Source organism: Podarcis bocagei (assembly GCF_964188305.1).
Source record: "Podarcis bocagei genome assembly, chromosome: Z".
NCBI classification, from domain to species: Eukaryota; Metazoa; Chordata; class Lepidosauria; order Squamata; family Lacertidae; genus Podarcis; species Podarcis bocagei.
The window spans coordinates 4,737,024-4,749,817 of record NC_138140.1 but is presented as its reverse complement, the minus strand read 5'-3'; the positions used below and the strand labels follow the sequence as shown (position 1 = coordinate 4,749,817).

General features: G+C 45.5%; 1 protein-coding gene across 5 annotated transcripts in view; it reads right to left on the bottom strand.

The window, feature by feature from the left end:
* The window catches only part of COL27A1 (collagen type XXVII alpha 1 chain), a 255,431-nt gene that overhangs the window by 98,103 nt on the left and 144,534 nt on the right, over nucleotides 1–12,794 (bottom strand). For all 5 annotated transcript variants that reach the window (XM_081179610.1, XM_081179608.1, XM_081179609.1 and 2 more), the window contains 2 exons: nucleotides 5,329–5,382; nucleotides 967–1,020 (listed from right to left, as the gene is read on the bottom strand). In XM_081179610.1, the coding sequence (XP_081035736.1) occupies nucleotides 967–1,020; nucleotides 5,329–5,382 (108 nt within the window). The remainder of the gene's footprint in view (nucleotides 1–966; nucleotides 1,021–5,328; nucleotides 5,383–12,794) is intronic.

Below are 12,794 nucleotides of genomic sequence, written 5' to 3'. Positions count from 1 at the left end.
CTGCATAATACGGCTGTATTCATATCCAGATGCAATTCAGCCATCTCCACGCTGCTTTACATAGCTCTGAATGCACCATATTTTTCCATGTATAGGACACCCCCATGTATAAGATAGCCCCTATTTATTTATTTATTTATTTATTTATTTATTTATTTATTTATCTTACCCCAAAATTAAGAACTCAATAGTTTAAACATCAGACAGAACCCCAGCACCAGCGTAGCAACCCCTGCCAGTGCCTGGGGCGGTGGGAGAGTGCTTGCACATGGGCAGCAGTGGAGCGTGCCCCACCAACACCTGAGATCACCCACAGTTGTTGAGCTTTATTTTGGAGATATAGGGCACCAGGAAGGTACAGTGAATCCTGTGCATTCACTATCAGTGTATACTGTCGTACCTCCTTTTGCATCCGGGATCCGTACTGGAGCCCCAGATGCTCAACAAAAGGGACACTCAGCAAAGCCCTGCTCTGCGCATGTGCTTCTGAGCATGCGCGAGTGGCAAACCTGGAAGTAGCCCATTCCGGTACTTCCGGGTTTGCCGTGGACGTTTGATGAAATGGACCCTAAACGGGGCGGACTCAAAACGAGATACCACTGTAATATGAACCCAAATTTTGAACTAAGAATATTTAGCAACAAGCATCATCTTAAACACTGAAAAATATGGCATGTCCCTGTCTCCTGTGCAAACACACGACAATCAGCAGCAGTAAATCTTGGGTGGCTTTGAGGTCTTCACAGACCCTAAATGGTCAAGGGCCTAACATGTGAAGACTTCAAAGGCTACCTGGGAAATCAGTGTGAAGACATAATAACTTGGCATGGGTCAACCACCCTCCATGCCCCCAAGCAGGGGGGAGGGGGGGAGAAAAGCATGCCCTCCAAGCGGCAGCGGGAGAGGAGACAGATTATGGTTCTTCAGGCAGAAAAGGAGGCGAGAGAATGCAGACTTACTCCTTACCATCGATCCCTTGACGCCCGGTGGTCCTGGAGGTCCTACTGCACCCCGATCCCCCTAAGGGAGACAGGTGCACACAGAAGGAAGAGTAAGAAGTTCTGTTAGCAAACAATGTGCCAAGGAATGGTGGAGGGAATTGTAAAAGTGTTGTAAACCCTAAAGCCTGAAGGCATGTGATGCAGCAGCATAGACGAAGCTAAGCATGACCAGGTCTGGCTGATGCCTGAATGAGAGACCACTTGGGAAACCCATTGGAAGGAAGGCTGGATAAGGCTGGACCCAGTTGCTGCATCTCAGCCTAACATACCTCACAAGAAGCTATTGTGAGGATCAAAACAGTGGCAGTAGTGAGGAGTCCACGTAACGCTACCGAGCTCTTCAGGGAGAAAGGCAGCACATAAAACATAATGGGTTGTAGCCAACATTAGTCCTACTTAGAGCAGACCCATTCAAATGAATGCATATTCCAATGGGTCTGCTCTGATTAAAACTACAGTCAAGTAAATACTTAGTGTGAAATTCATTGTAGTGCTGAGAGCCAGTGTAGTGCAGCAGTTAGAGCGTTGGACCTGGGAGATCAGGGTTCAAATTCCCACAGAGCCATGAAGCTCACTAGGTAATGTTTGGCCGGTCGCTGCTTCTCAGCCTAAACTACCTCGCAGGGCTTTTTGGGGGACTGAAGGAGAAGGGGGAGAAACACGTACACAACTCTGAGCTCTTTGGAAGAAGTGGGATACCAATGCAACAAATAAATAAATCCTCCAGCACAAGGATTTCTGCTTGCCCCAATGGAACAATCTCCCCTCTCCTCTCCTTGTGCACTGATTGGGGAGGCGTGAGGGACAGAAAGCCCTGTTGTGCCACCAGGAACTATTGCACCGGCTTCCGCTAGTAGTATGGGTAGGGCCAGCCCAAGATATCTTAGCACCTGAGGCATACCCCAAAATGCCCTCCTCCCCACCAGAGAAGAAGGGGTGAGGGAACATCTACATCAGGAGTAGGGGGGCAGATAAAGATCTACATCAGGATCTGCTACTGTACCCCAGTAGATCCTGTTGCCCAAGGAGGGCAGCTCACCTTACCTCTTGATCAGGCCAGCCCTAAGTAAAGATCTACACTGGGATCTGCTGCCCCTGTGCATTCTGCCACTTGAGGCAGTCGCCTCACCTTGCCTCATGGGTGGGCTGCCCTGGATGGTTTATTTGAATCTGGCTGATACATTGGGTGGCATCCAGTGACGTCAACAGCTTGTGCACCAGGGCTTCTTCTTCCCACTATAGCCCCCTGTGCACTCCCAAAACCTTCTTCAGCTCTCTAAAGAACAAGGAGCATGGGCAGCGGGTGGGGAAGGAGAAGCCCCATTGTGCAAGCGGACATCGGGTCTCACCCATAAAATGCAAACATGATAAATAAACAAGGGAGCTAAGGTTCCACAATTCTACAGCTTCAGGATGAAGCCTGCTTGAAGAGTGCAAAGGTGTTTTATATTTAACTTGCATGGTTTGTGTACATTTCATTAAAATTGCCTTGAGACTCCTGGTTAGGCTATAGGATAGGAGATGCAGATGGGAGAATCATGCATCTGCATACCTAGGGGAGGAGGGAAGCTGCTGAGGCCCAAATCTGTGCCACTGCTCAGATGTTACCAACAGGCACCACACAGCCCAGAACTCCTCTCACTAAATGGATCTGGGAGTCATGCATGCATAAACATATTCTGCTTCCACCCACCCCCAAACCCCTGTTTATTAGAATGTGTTAATGTATGCATGCACATAAGACTTTTGCACACCGCTAATTTCAACAGGTCTTAAAAGCACTTCTGTTTGACTAGGTTGCCTAATTTTACACCAGTGAACTTTATTTGCTAAAAACCATCGGTCACCACAAAGATATGAAATATTTAGGTACATTTTAGCACACATGGTCCCCAGCAAGCTGCATTCCATGTTGCACAATAATATTTTATCTGCTCTGTTGGGCTGCTAAAGCAAACATGGAAACATCATGTATGTAGTGTTTTTATCCTCATCGGCCAGCAAACAACAATTTTTCAAGACAGAAACACTCTGAAGAATCCTTTTGAGAAACCTGTCCCTGGGAGAATTATACAGCCACGCTGTACATAACTAACTTCTCCCTTGCTGCAAATGCATAAGTGACCATTAGAATATCTTGCAGCTGCATATGATGTGGGCATAACTTGAAATCTTAAGAAGCTGCAACTGCCTTCCTCACTGCATCAACATATCTTAGGTTTATTTTCTGCAGAGGTCCCTTAACTGAGATTTTCTAGATGACAAGCTTGCAGGCCTGGTGTGTGGAGTCAGCCAAGTTGGGCACCTACTGAGGCTGAAGTTCCAGCAGGAGGGACTCACTGTTGACTGGAGGCTACTGCCACCTGCTGCCACTCCCCTTTCCCACCATTGACTGCTCATTCACCTGCATTGTCTACAAGCCCCAAGTGGTGCAAATGAGCAATGACGGTGGGTGAGGAATAAAGGTGGAACTTCGGCAGCCAATGATACCGTGTGATGCAGTGCATAAGGTGTTGCACTAGGACCTGGGAGCCCAGGGTTCAAATTCCTACTTAGCTATCACAAGGCTATTGTGAGGATAAAATGAGGAGGGGGGGAGAACCATGTGACCATCTTGAGAGCTTTGGAAGAAAGGTGGAGTGTAGGCTGTGACTGTTTTAGGCACCAACTAAGTTTGTTCTAGTGACGTGGGTGGCACTGTGGGTTAAACCACAGAGCCTAGGGCTTGCCGATCAGAAGGTTGGCGGTTTGAATCCCCGCGATGGGGTGAGCTCCCGTTGTTTGGTCCCTGCTCCTGCCAACCTAGCAGTTTGAAAGCACATCAAAGTGCAAGTAGATGAATAGGTACCGCTCCGGCGGGAAGGTAAACGGCATTTCCGTGTGCTGCTCTGGTTCGCCAGAAGCAGCTTAGTCATGCTGGCCACATGACCCGGAAGCTGTATGCCGGCTCCCTCCGCCAATAAAGCGAGATGAGCGCCGCAACCCCAGAGTCGGCCACGACTGGACCTAATGGTCAGGGGCCCCTTTACCTTTAAGTTTGATCTGGGTACATATAAACTTTCGTGTGCATGCACACTTCTTCAGATACACTGAAACAGAAGTCACCAGACCCTTATATATAGTATATATATAGTAGGACATAAATCTGACATCAGGAATCACAAGACAGAGAAGCCAGTAGGAGAACACTTCCATCTTCCAGGACGTTCAATACAGGATCTCAAAGCAGCTGTCTTATTACAAAAGAATTTCAGAAATAGACCTGAAAGAGAAGTTGCTGAATTAAAACTTACTACTAAACTGAAAACTATGGAGAGACCTGGTCTGAATAAAGATATTGGATTCTTGTCTCATTACATATACTAAAGCTATTTTTGGTCATCTGTATACTATCCCTTACTTTTTCCTGCAAGACTAATTGCAGTCGTTAACAGTCATCAACAGGTTCACCATACCCATTCAGTCAATCAACCATCTACTACCCTTCTGAGAAAAACCCCATCCCACCCTCGCACTCTATATAAGGGTCTGGTGACTTCTGTTTCAGTGTATCTGAAGAAGTGTGCATGCACATGAAAGCTTATACCCAGAACAAACTTAGTTGGTCTCTAAGGTGCGGGGGGCAGTGGAAGACAGGAGTGCCTGGCGTGCTCTGGTCCATGGGGTCATGAAGAGTCGGACATGACTAAATGACTAAACAACAACAAGGTGCTACTGGACAATTTTTTAATTTTTTAATTTATTTCAACTGCATCAGACCAACACGGCTACCTACCTGAATCTGTTTTAGGCACGTCTGATATGTGTGTGACCATGACCGTGTGCATTGCGCCAAACCCAGAAGTGACCCCATAAGGTCACAAAAAGGGGCAAGGTTTGTGGGATTTTTCAATGCTGTTTCAAATATACGCAATTTCACTTAAACCTGTGGTGCCTTGGAACGTAACCCCTGCATAAATTGAGAGTTGCCTGCATAAGTAAAATAATCATGGGTTGTATCCAACTAAGTTCTACTCGTAGTAAATTCACTGAAATTAATGAACCAAAGTTAGTCGTTGCCACAAATTTCAATGGTTCTACTCTTAGTAGCACTAACACTGGATACAACCTAAAAAAATAATATTGGATAAGGGGGAGCCAAAAGCCAATATTGAAAAGTTGAGTGAAAATAAGGAATTCTGCTGAATCAGGCCAAAGCCGGCCCCCCCTAACCCAGCATCTTGTTCTCACAATAGTCAACTAGTCTGGAAAGCCTCAAGCAGGACTCTCCACACTCATGTTCCCCTGCAACACAATACAGTCAATCCACTTAGCAACACATTCTTACCTTGTCCCCGACTATTCCAGGCTCCCCTACTGGACCAATGAACCCCATCAGGCCCTGAAGAGAAGAAAAAGAGGGTGACATGGGGTCGGGGCGTGGAGAGAGGGGGACAGAGAGAGAAAGAGAAGAAAAACAATAGAATTGATTTTCTGGTTTGCTTGAGTCAGAGTCATAAACAGAGAAAGAGATAATGTCCTCCTTGTGGGATGAATTAGCCCAGCACCCCTTAAAAACTGCCCACAACCTCTTATTGGCTACTGGCAGGGACACAATTGCTCCCAGACTGTGGCCTCTGCAGCTCAGCCAGCTGGTCCCGCTTTAAAACCACAGTTGGGCCTTTGAAGCTCGGCGCCTGCAGGAGCCACAACACACAACAGACCAGGAACAAATTACAGGCAGTGCCACAACCATAAGCCAGAGGGAGAGAGAGATGGAGAGAGAGAGATGGTGCTATATTTATGATTTTCCTCTGCTACATATTTCTTCTCTTTAATCTAAGCTAAGTGCTGCAATATAAAACATAGGAATCTGATGGGTGGGATAGAATAGGTATTCCTGCAGCAGCAATCCAAGAAGAAGGGCCTTGAACGCATAAAGTCACCTTTGATTACCGAGTGCATGGAGCTCAGTACAGCCTATAGTATTGACTGGCAGTGGCTGTCGAGGGTTCAGCCAGGTTTCTTTTCCAGCGGTACCTAGAGTTTGTCAAGGAGTGAACCTGGGACCTTCCGCATACAAAGCATACATTATATCACTTAGCTATGGTTCAAATGAGTTATACAAAAACAGGAAGCTGTCTTACTGGTCTTTCTAGCTGAATGCTATCTAAAGCAGAAGTTTGGCACTTCAGATGTTGCTGAACTACAATTCCCATCAGTCCTAGCAAGCATGGCCAATGGTGAGGAATGATGGGAGCTGTAGTTCAGTGCCATCTGGAGGGGGCAAAGGTTCCATATCTGGGCTATGGTGTCTGCCAGTGGCTCTCAATAATTTCAGACCGATATTACCAGGAGATGCTAGGGACTAAACATGGGACCTTCTGCATGTGAAACAGTTCCAGCACTGAGCTATGTTCCTTTCCCCACAAAAGGCAGGGAAACAGAGAAAGTTGCTTTATGCTGAGTATGGACCACTGGACCGTCAAGCTCAGTTCTGTCTAGAGTAACTGCTAGGGGAGTAGCATGGGGGGGGGGAGCTGCCAGGGCAATCACCCCAGATGCATTGGGGGGGAGGCACTGCTCACACCGCCCTCCCTGAGCCAGCTCTGTGCCACTTCGCAAGGCTGGGATCTGGGAAGGGTGGCGTGAGAAGGACACAACAGCCACCCACTCTTCAATCCCAGCCCCTTGGGAGTGTGGCTGGGATCAAAGGGTGCGCAACATCCTTCTCATGCTGCCCTCCTGAGCTGCTTTGCAAGGCTAGGATCTGATCAGATCCCAGCCTCTCAAAGTAGCACAGGTCTGCTGTGTCGGTGGTGAGGGCTGGGCTGGTGTACGGTGGGGTCCATCCGCCCTCCACAACCCATTGCGTCCCAGGCGCTATGAAAACACGCTCCACCAGTGGTGACAGGCAGTAGTTCTCTGGGATAAGTCTTTCCTGGCCCTAACTGGAAGTGCCAGGTATTGAACATAGGACATTATGCCAAGCAGATATTCTGCCCTGCGCCCATCAACATATGTAAACAGCCATATTCTTCTACTGGTCATAGATGGATACTTGGTTTTTCTAATCACACCCACTAGAAGAGGAATGAAGGATCATGCCTACAATGAATCAGACCAACGGGCTGTCTATTTTCCAAGGTCTCAAGCAGAAGTCATTCCCAGCTTTGCTGTTTCTAGAAATCTTTATTTTTAAACTGGAGGCTACAGAGTTTCAACATGGGATCTTCTACATCAAGGGTGGGAAACCCTCCAACTTTTAGTAGACCGCAATTCTTAACATCCCTGACCACTGGTCATGCTTGTTTAGGCTCAAAGAAAGTGGAGCCTAACGGCATCTGTAGGGACAGACGTTCCCCATTTTTGTCCTACGTTAGAGCTGCTGAGCTATTCAACAGGAAGGAGTTCAAAAATAAAACTGACAACATAATAATGCATTCATAAAAATCAATCGTACAACTGCACTTGGAACATTTTCCAGACATAGCCGGAATACGACACTCGGAAGCAGTGTCAACTTTCCTCAAAAACTTCATATTTCTTTTATTTTTGAGATTTCAACAACTTTGGATGAAAAAGCTCATCAACTGGCTTTTTGAAATATGGCAACCCAGGAAAGGTGCAGAAAAGGGCAAACCAAAATGATCAGGGGGCAGGCAATAACAGAAAAGGTTGCAACGTTTAAAGCTATTTAGCTCTTGAAAAGAGTGAGCAAGGAGGGACATGAGAGAACTGTGCAAAGTTGTGTATATTGTGGAGAAAGTGGGTCAGCAGACCCCTGGGGGTCATCCAGCGTAACTGAAGGGTGGGATACTCAAGGCAGACAAAATACTTCTTCGCAGTTAAACTTGCAAATGCGCTGCTATAAGAGGTAGTAATGGATACGAATCATGGTTATGTGAAGCAACCACCACCTGTTCATTCAGATACCTGTGAAGGGCACACCGTTTTAGCCAGGCTTTCCTTGATCTTAAATACTGTATAGGAATCTCTTTTTTAATTCATTAATTCCTATTTCTATATGCTTTTACACTGCAGTACTGTTTTACTGCTTTTATGCTGAACTGTACTTTTGTTTTAATGGTGTTCTTCATCGTTTTCATGTTATGCACTGTGTTTAAATATGAATGCTTTACAAATAAATAAATAAATAGTTAGTTATGATGACTATGTGTTATGCCCAATGTGAGAGGCAGCAGCCTACATATTTTACTTTCAAACGATGCTTAAAGGTATTTAAATACAGATTTTAATTGGGATTATTTTAAAACAATAATTTCACAGGCTAATGGATGAGGCAAATGTATAAATGTATTATGTATAAATGGATACGCACTAAACTGGCAAGTACTGGAAAGATTAATTTAACTAATTCATCTACATCCTTCTTCTTTAAGGAGCCTGGGGCAACAAATACACCAGTGATAATACAAAATAATTATAAATAAAATATACTTTGAAATCTAAACCAATTAACAACATCTATAACCCATTAAAACATGTAAAACAATCACATACTATTACAGCTTATAATTTTAAGGTTTCTAGGAACAGTGCACTGTATCCAGCTAAGGTCTGCTCCGAGTAGACCTACTGAAATTAACGAACTAAAGTTACTCATGTCCATCAATTTCAGTATTCTAGTCTGAGTAGGTCTAAAAAGTGGATATAGAACATAATTTTTCAGCCACCAAATGCTTGGATAAACAAGAGTGTATTTTAAAGTTTCTCCTGAATATTAATAATGAACAGAATGGGGAGCCACCACCAAGGAGACCCAGCCATGGATCGATGCCAAATGGGAAGCCAATGGGAAAACCACCAGCAGGACCCACCCCTGCCAAGAGGGCTTTTATGTTATTGGGTTTCAATCCACTTAGAGCTTTGTAGGCTACTGCATGCAGTTCCTGCTTATCAAACATAATGAGTTCCCTAGAAATCGTTTCTTAAGTGAGCATCTGCACAATGAATTGACAATTTCCATTGATTCCTATGGGGAAATTTCTAATGTGTTCCTGACCATGGAACTGTGACGCCCAAAACCCCGCAAACCCAAAGAAAATCCTGAAAAAAATGCTTTCTAATTTGTCCAACGGCTCCCCTTACCCCTCTCCCTCTGTTCATCAGCGAACCAACAAAAGGCAGATGAGGAAGACAACCAACAAAAGGCAGACAAGGCGCAGGTTGCAGCCACAGCAAAGGTGGCATTTTTCCATCTCTGCCGTATCAAGCAGTTGGTCCCTTACCTTTCTCGCCCTGATCTGGCCACAGTGACCCATGCAACGGTCACCTCCAGGCTTGATTATTGTAACTTGCGCTATGCAGGGCTGTGCTTGAAGCTGACCCAGAAACTCCAACGGGTGCAGAATACTGCGGCGAGGCTCCTTACAGGGTCCTTGCTGCGGGATCACATTCATCCAGTGCTTTACCAGCTGCACTGGCTCCCGGTGGAGGACAGGGTCAGGTTTAAGGTGCTGGTTTTGACCTTTAAAGCCCTATACGGCCTAGGACCCACGTACCTACGGGACAGCCTCTCCTGGTATGCCCCGCGGAGGACCTTAAGGTCCACAAATAACAACACTTTGGAGGTCCTGAGCCGCAATGAGGTTAGATTGGTCTCAACTAGGGCCAGGGCCTTTTCAGTACTGGCCCCGACTTGGTGGCACGCTCTGTCACAAGAGACTAGGGCCCTGCGGGACTTGACATCTTTCCGCAGGGCCTGCAAGACAGAGCTGTTCCGCCTGGCCTTTGGTTTGGACTCAGTCTGACCCTTATGTTTCCCTCCCCTTATTGTTTTGATCTATGGGCTACTTTTAAAATGAGGCTGCATTTTAAATTGCATTTTAACCTGTATTTTAAATTGGTTTTGTTTTCTATTATGTTTTTATTGTAATTCTACTGAGCCCGGCTCTGGCCAGGGAGGGTGGGGTATAAATAAAATTTATTATTATTATTATTATTATTATTATTATTATTATTATTATGAAGTTAAAAAAGAAGAAGCTATATAACTGAATCTGTGGTGTATATAGCAAGATTTGGGTACTAATTCCTTGTGATCGGATAAGTGACTTTTTGCATAGCTAACTTTTTGCATAGCTAACACCTGGGGCTGGTCGTTCCCTGCATTCAGAACAAGCTGCAACCTCTGGACCATATTCAAGGGCAGCCCCACATAGAGTGTATTAAAGTAGTCCAGGTGGGAGGGAACCAGAGCTATTCTGGTTCAGAAATGGCTGTAGCTGGTAAATCTTCCTAAGCTGAATGTAAGGACTCCTTGCCATATAGGCGGCAGCAGGACCCAAAACTATACCAACACAAAGGCTACAATGGAGTTTGGGGCTGGAGGGGGGTGGAGAAGAGAGGGAAGGGGGGGAGGCATTTTGACTGAACAAGCACAACATTCTTTTTCTAATGACATAATTGGTAAGGAAATGGAAATTTTCCACAGTGATATTTCTAGACAGAAAACTAATTGAGTAAAAATAATACAGCCTGGCTTTCATACTCTCAGGCCAGTGGCAATCAGTAGAGGCCAGCTGTGTTTTCTTAAGTACAAAAGGGACCTACGTTTCTTACTCAAGAGCATGTCTGGAAGGGTCTTGTGGGGAGAGGGGCGAGAGGTAGAAAAAGAATAACAGCCACAAACAGTGTTCCATCTTCCACCATACCTTTCACCAAAGGCTGAAGAAGGTGGCACTTAACTATTACTGTTTGCCATGTAACTCCATCTGCAGAGCATTGAGACCCAAGTGGGGCACCTCGCTGGGGAGAGCATCCCATCAACAGGGAGCCACAACTGAAAAGGCCCTCCAGAAAAGCAACAAAGAACAAGAGGGGAGAGAGAAAGAGGTGGGCTATTTTTTTAAAAAAAGAAAAACTGCAAAACAGTTGAAACAGGGCTCCACCACTGAGCAAATAATGGCTGTAAAATATGGCTTCTAGGACAGGCCACAGCAGTTGAGTAGCCCACAGCTGGTCTCACCAAAGGCACCACAGGCTACTCCTTGTGGTCACATGGGAATGAGATGACTATGTCAGAGGCTGTGAGGCTAAAGAGCAGTTGGTCAGTTTGGTGGTTTCGAACATGCACACAAATGTGGGCTTCCACAGCTTTTATGTCTGTGGTTCCCCCTCAGGCCCACGGGGAGCTAGACTTTTCTCTCTTGAGTAAGTGCCTGGCATCACAATCTAGCAAAGATCCTGACAACGGATTTTAAAACAGGGATCATTTCCACGTGGGCACACGGTTTCATCTGGGCAGGCTGGCATCAATCAATGTTTACATTCCCTGCTAGACAGCTGCACACCGATTTGATCCGAATCCGTCTGGGAAATAATCCAATTTCCCCCTTTCATTCCCAGTGACAGAAGGAAACCACAATGGTTAGCTTTAATTTACTCGTCTCTTGGTGGAGTTTCCCACCACGCATTTTGAGGACAAAATACTGTACAGGGTGGGGTGGGGGTGGGGGGTTATTGCAGGCTGCCAAGTTCAGGATTGGAAGCCTTAAAGGAATTTGTAAAAATATGAAGTTCTCTCCAGGGCAACCTTCTGAGGACCCAATGCTAGTGGTGGATAGAGCCAGAGGCAAAAGTGGCTGGAGCAATAAATGCAAACTTTATCTTTGGAAGACGCCTAGAGTGGCTGGAGGAACTCAGTCAGAGGGGTGGCATATAAATAAATCATCATTATCATCATCAATGTGCAGCAGCTTGTACAATTGGGTAGTTTGTACACACACTGCTCCCTGTCTTCTGTTCAGACAAGAAAAGGCATCACCTGAGTTCAAGGACACATTCTAGTCAGGCAGAAACACTTGGGGTGTGAAGCAGGGTCAGTACTGGGTTGTGTGGCCTGGGGAATGTTCCAAGGGCCAGAAAAAGAGGATTGAGGGGCCATATTTAGTCCCTGGGCCTGAGCTTCCCACTCCTGGAAGGTAGGACTTGAATACAAGCCAGAGTCAGGATGAATGAACAGCAAGGATCTGAGGGCTAAAGATGACTCAGGGCTCTATAAGTCAAGATCAGAAGCCATCCTAGAAGGTAGGCAGGAACAAAATCAACACCAGAAATGCAAGACACACCAGAGGTCAGGCATATTTTGTTGCTCAAGCAAGTTTCAGCTGCAACCGGAAACCCTTTATTCTCCTTCCTGCCCAGAAGGATTTAGTGGCCACCCTGACTGGGTGGAAACAGTCCAGACCTGGAAGGTTCTATGCTGAGAAGCAGCCACCTTCAGTTCAGAGAATTACCACATGAGGCAGCTGCTGGCTGCAAGGATGCAGCTATGCACATCACTACATGCGGCTGTTGCCAGCAGTTTCTGACAATGGCTCGCCTAGACAAAGTTCAGTTAGTATTAGCCATGTTTAGGATTCAGATGACATACTAAACTGTGATGAACTGAAATAAGAAGAAAAAATAAAACGAAGGGGGTGCTGCAGCTCATTCTCGTTATGCTCAGTTATGGTTTAGCATGATGTCCAAATGCAGCAATTGTCTTTGGCACTAGCTGAAGTTTTCACTCAGCAAAGACCCATAGAGAACAATCCTAATGTTTAAACTCTGTTAGGCTAAACACACAATTTCTGCAATTATAACTAGTGATGCACAGAACCAGCAAAAGTAATTCCATTTTCTGAGCCTAATTGAGATTTCATATGGTACCTTTTGTGCTGTTGTTCCTTCAATATCTTCATTATTTTTTTATTAAAAGTGATAGGTCTTATCACTTTTAAAGTCTTTTAAAGTCTTTTAAAGTTTAAAAGTCTTATGTAGATTTTCAATTTCATTGTTCTGTATGGG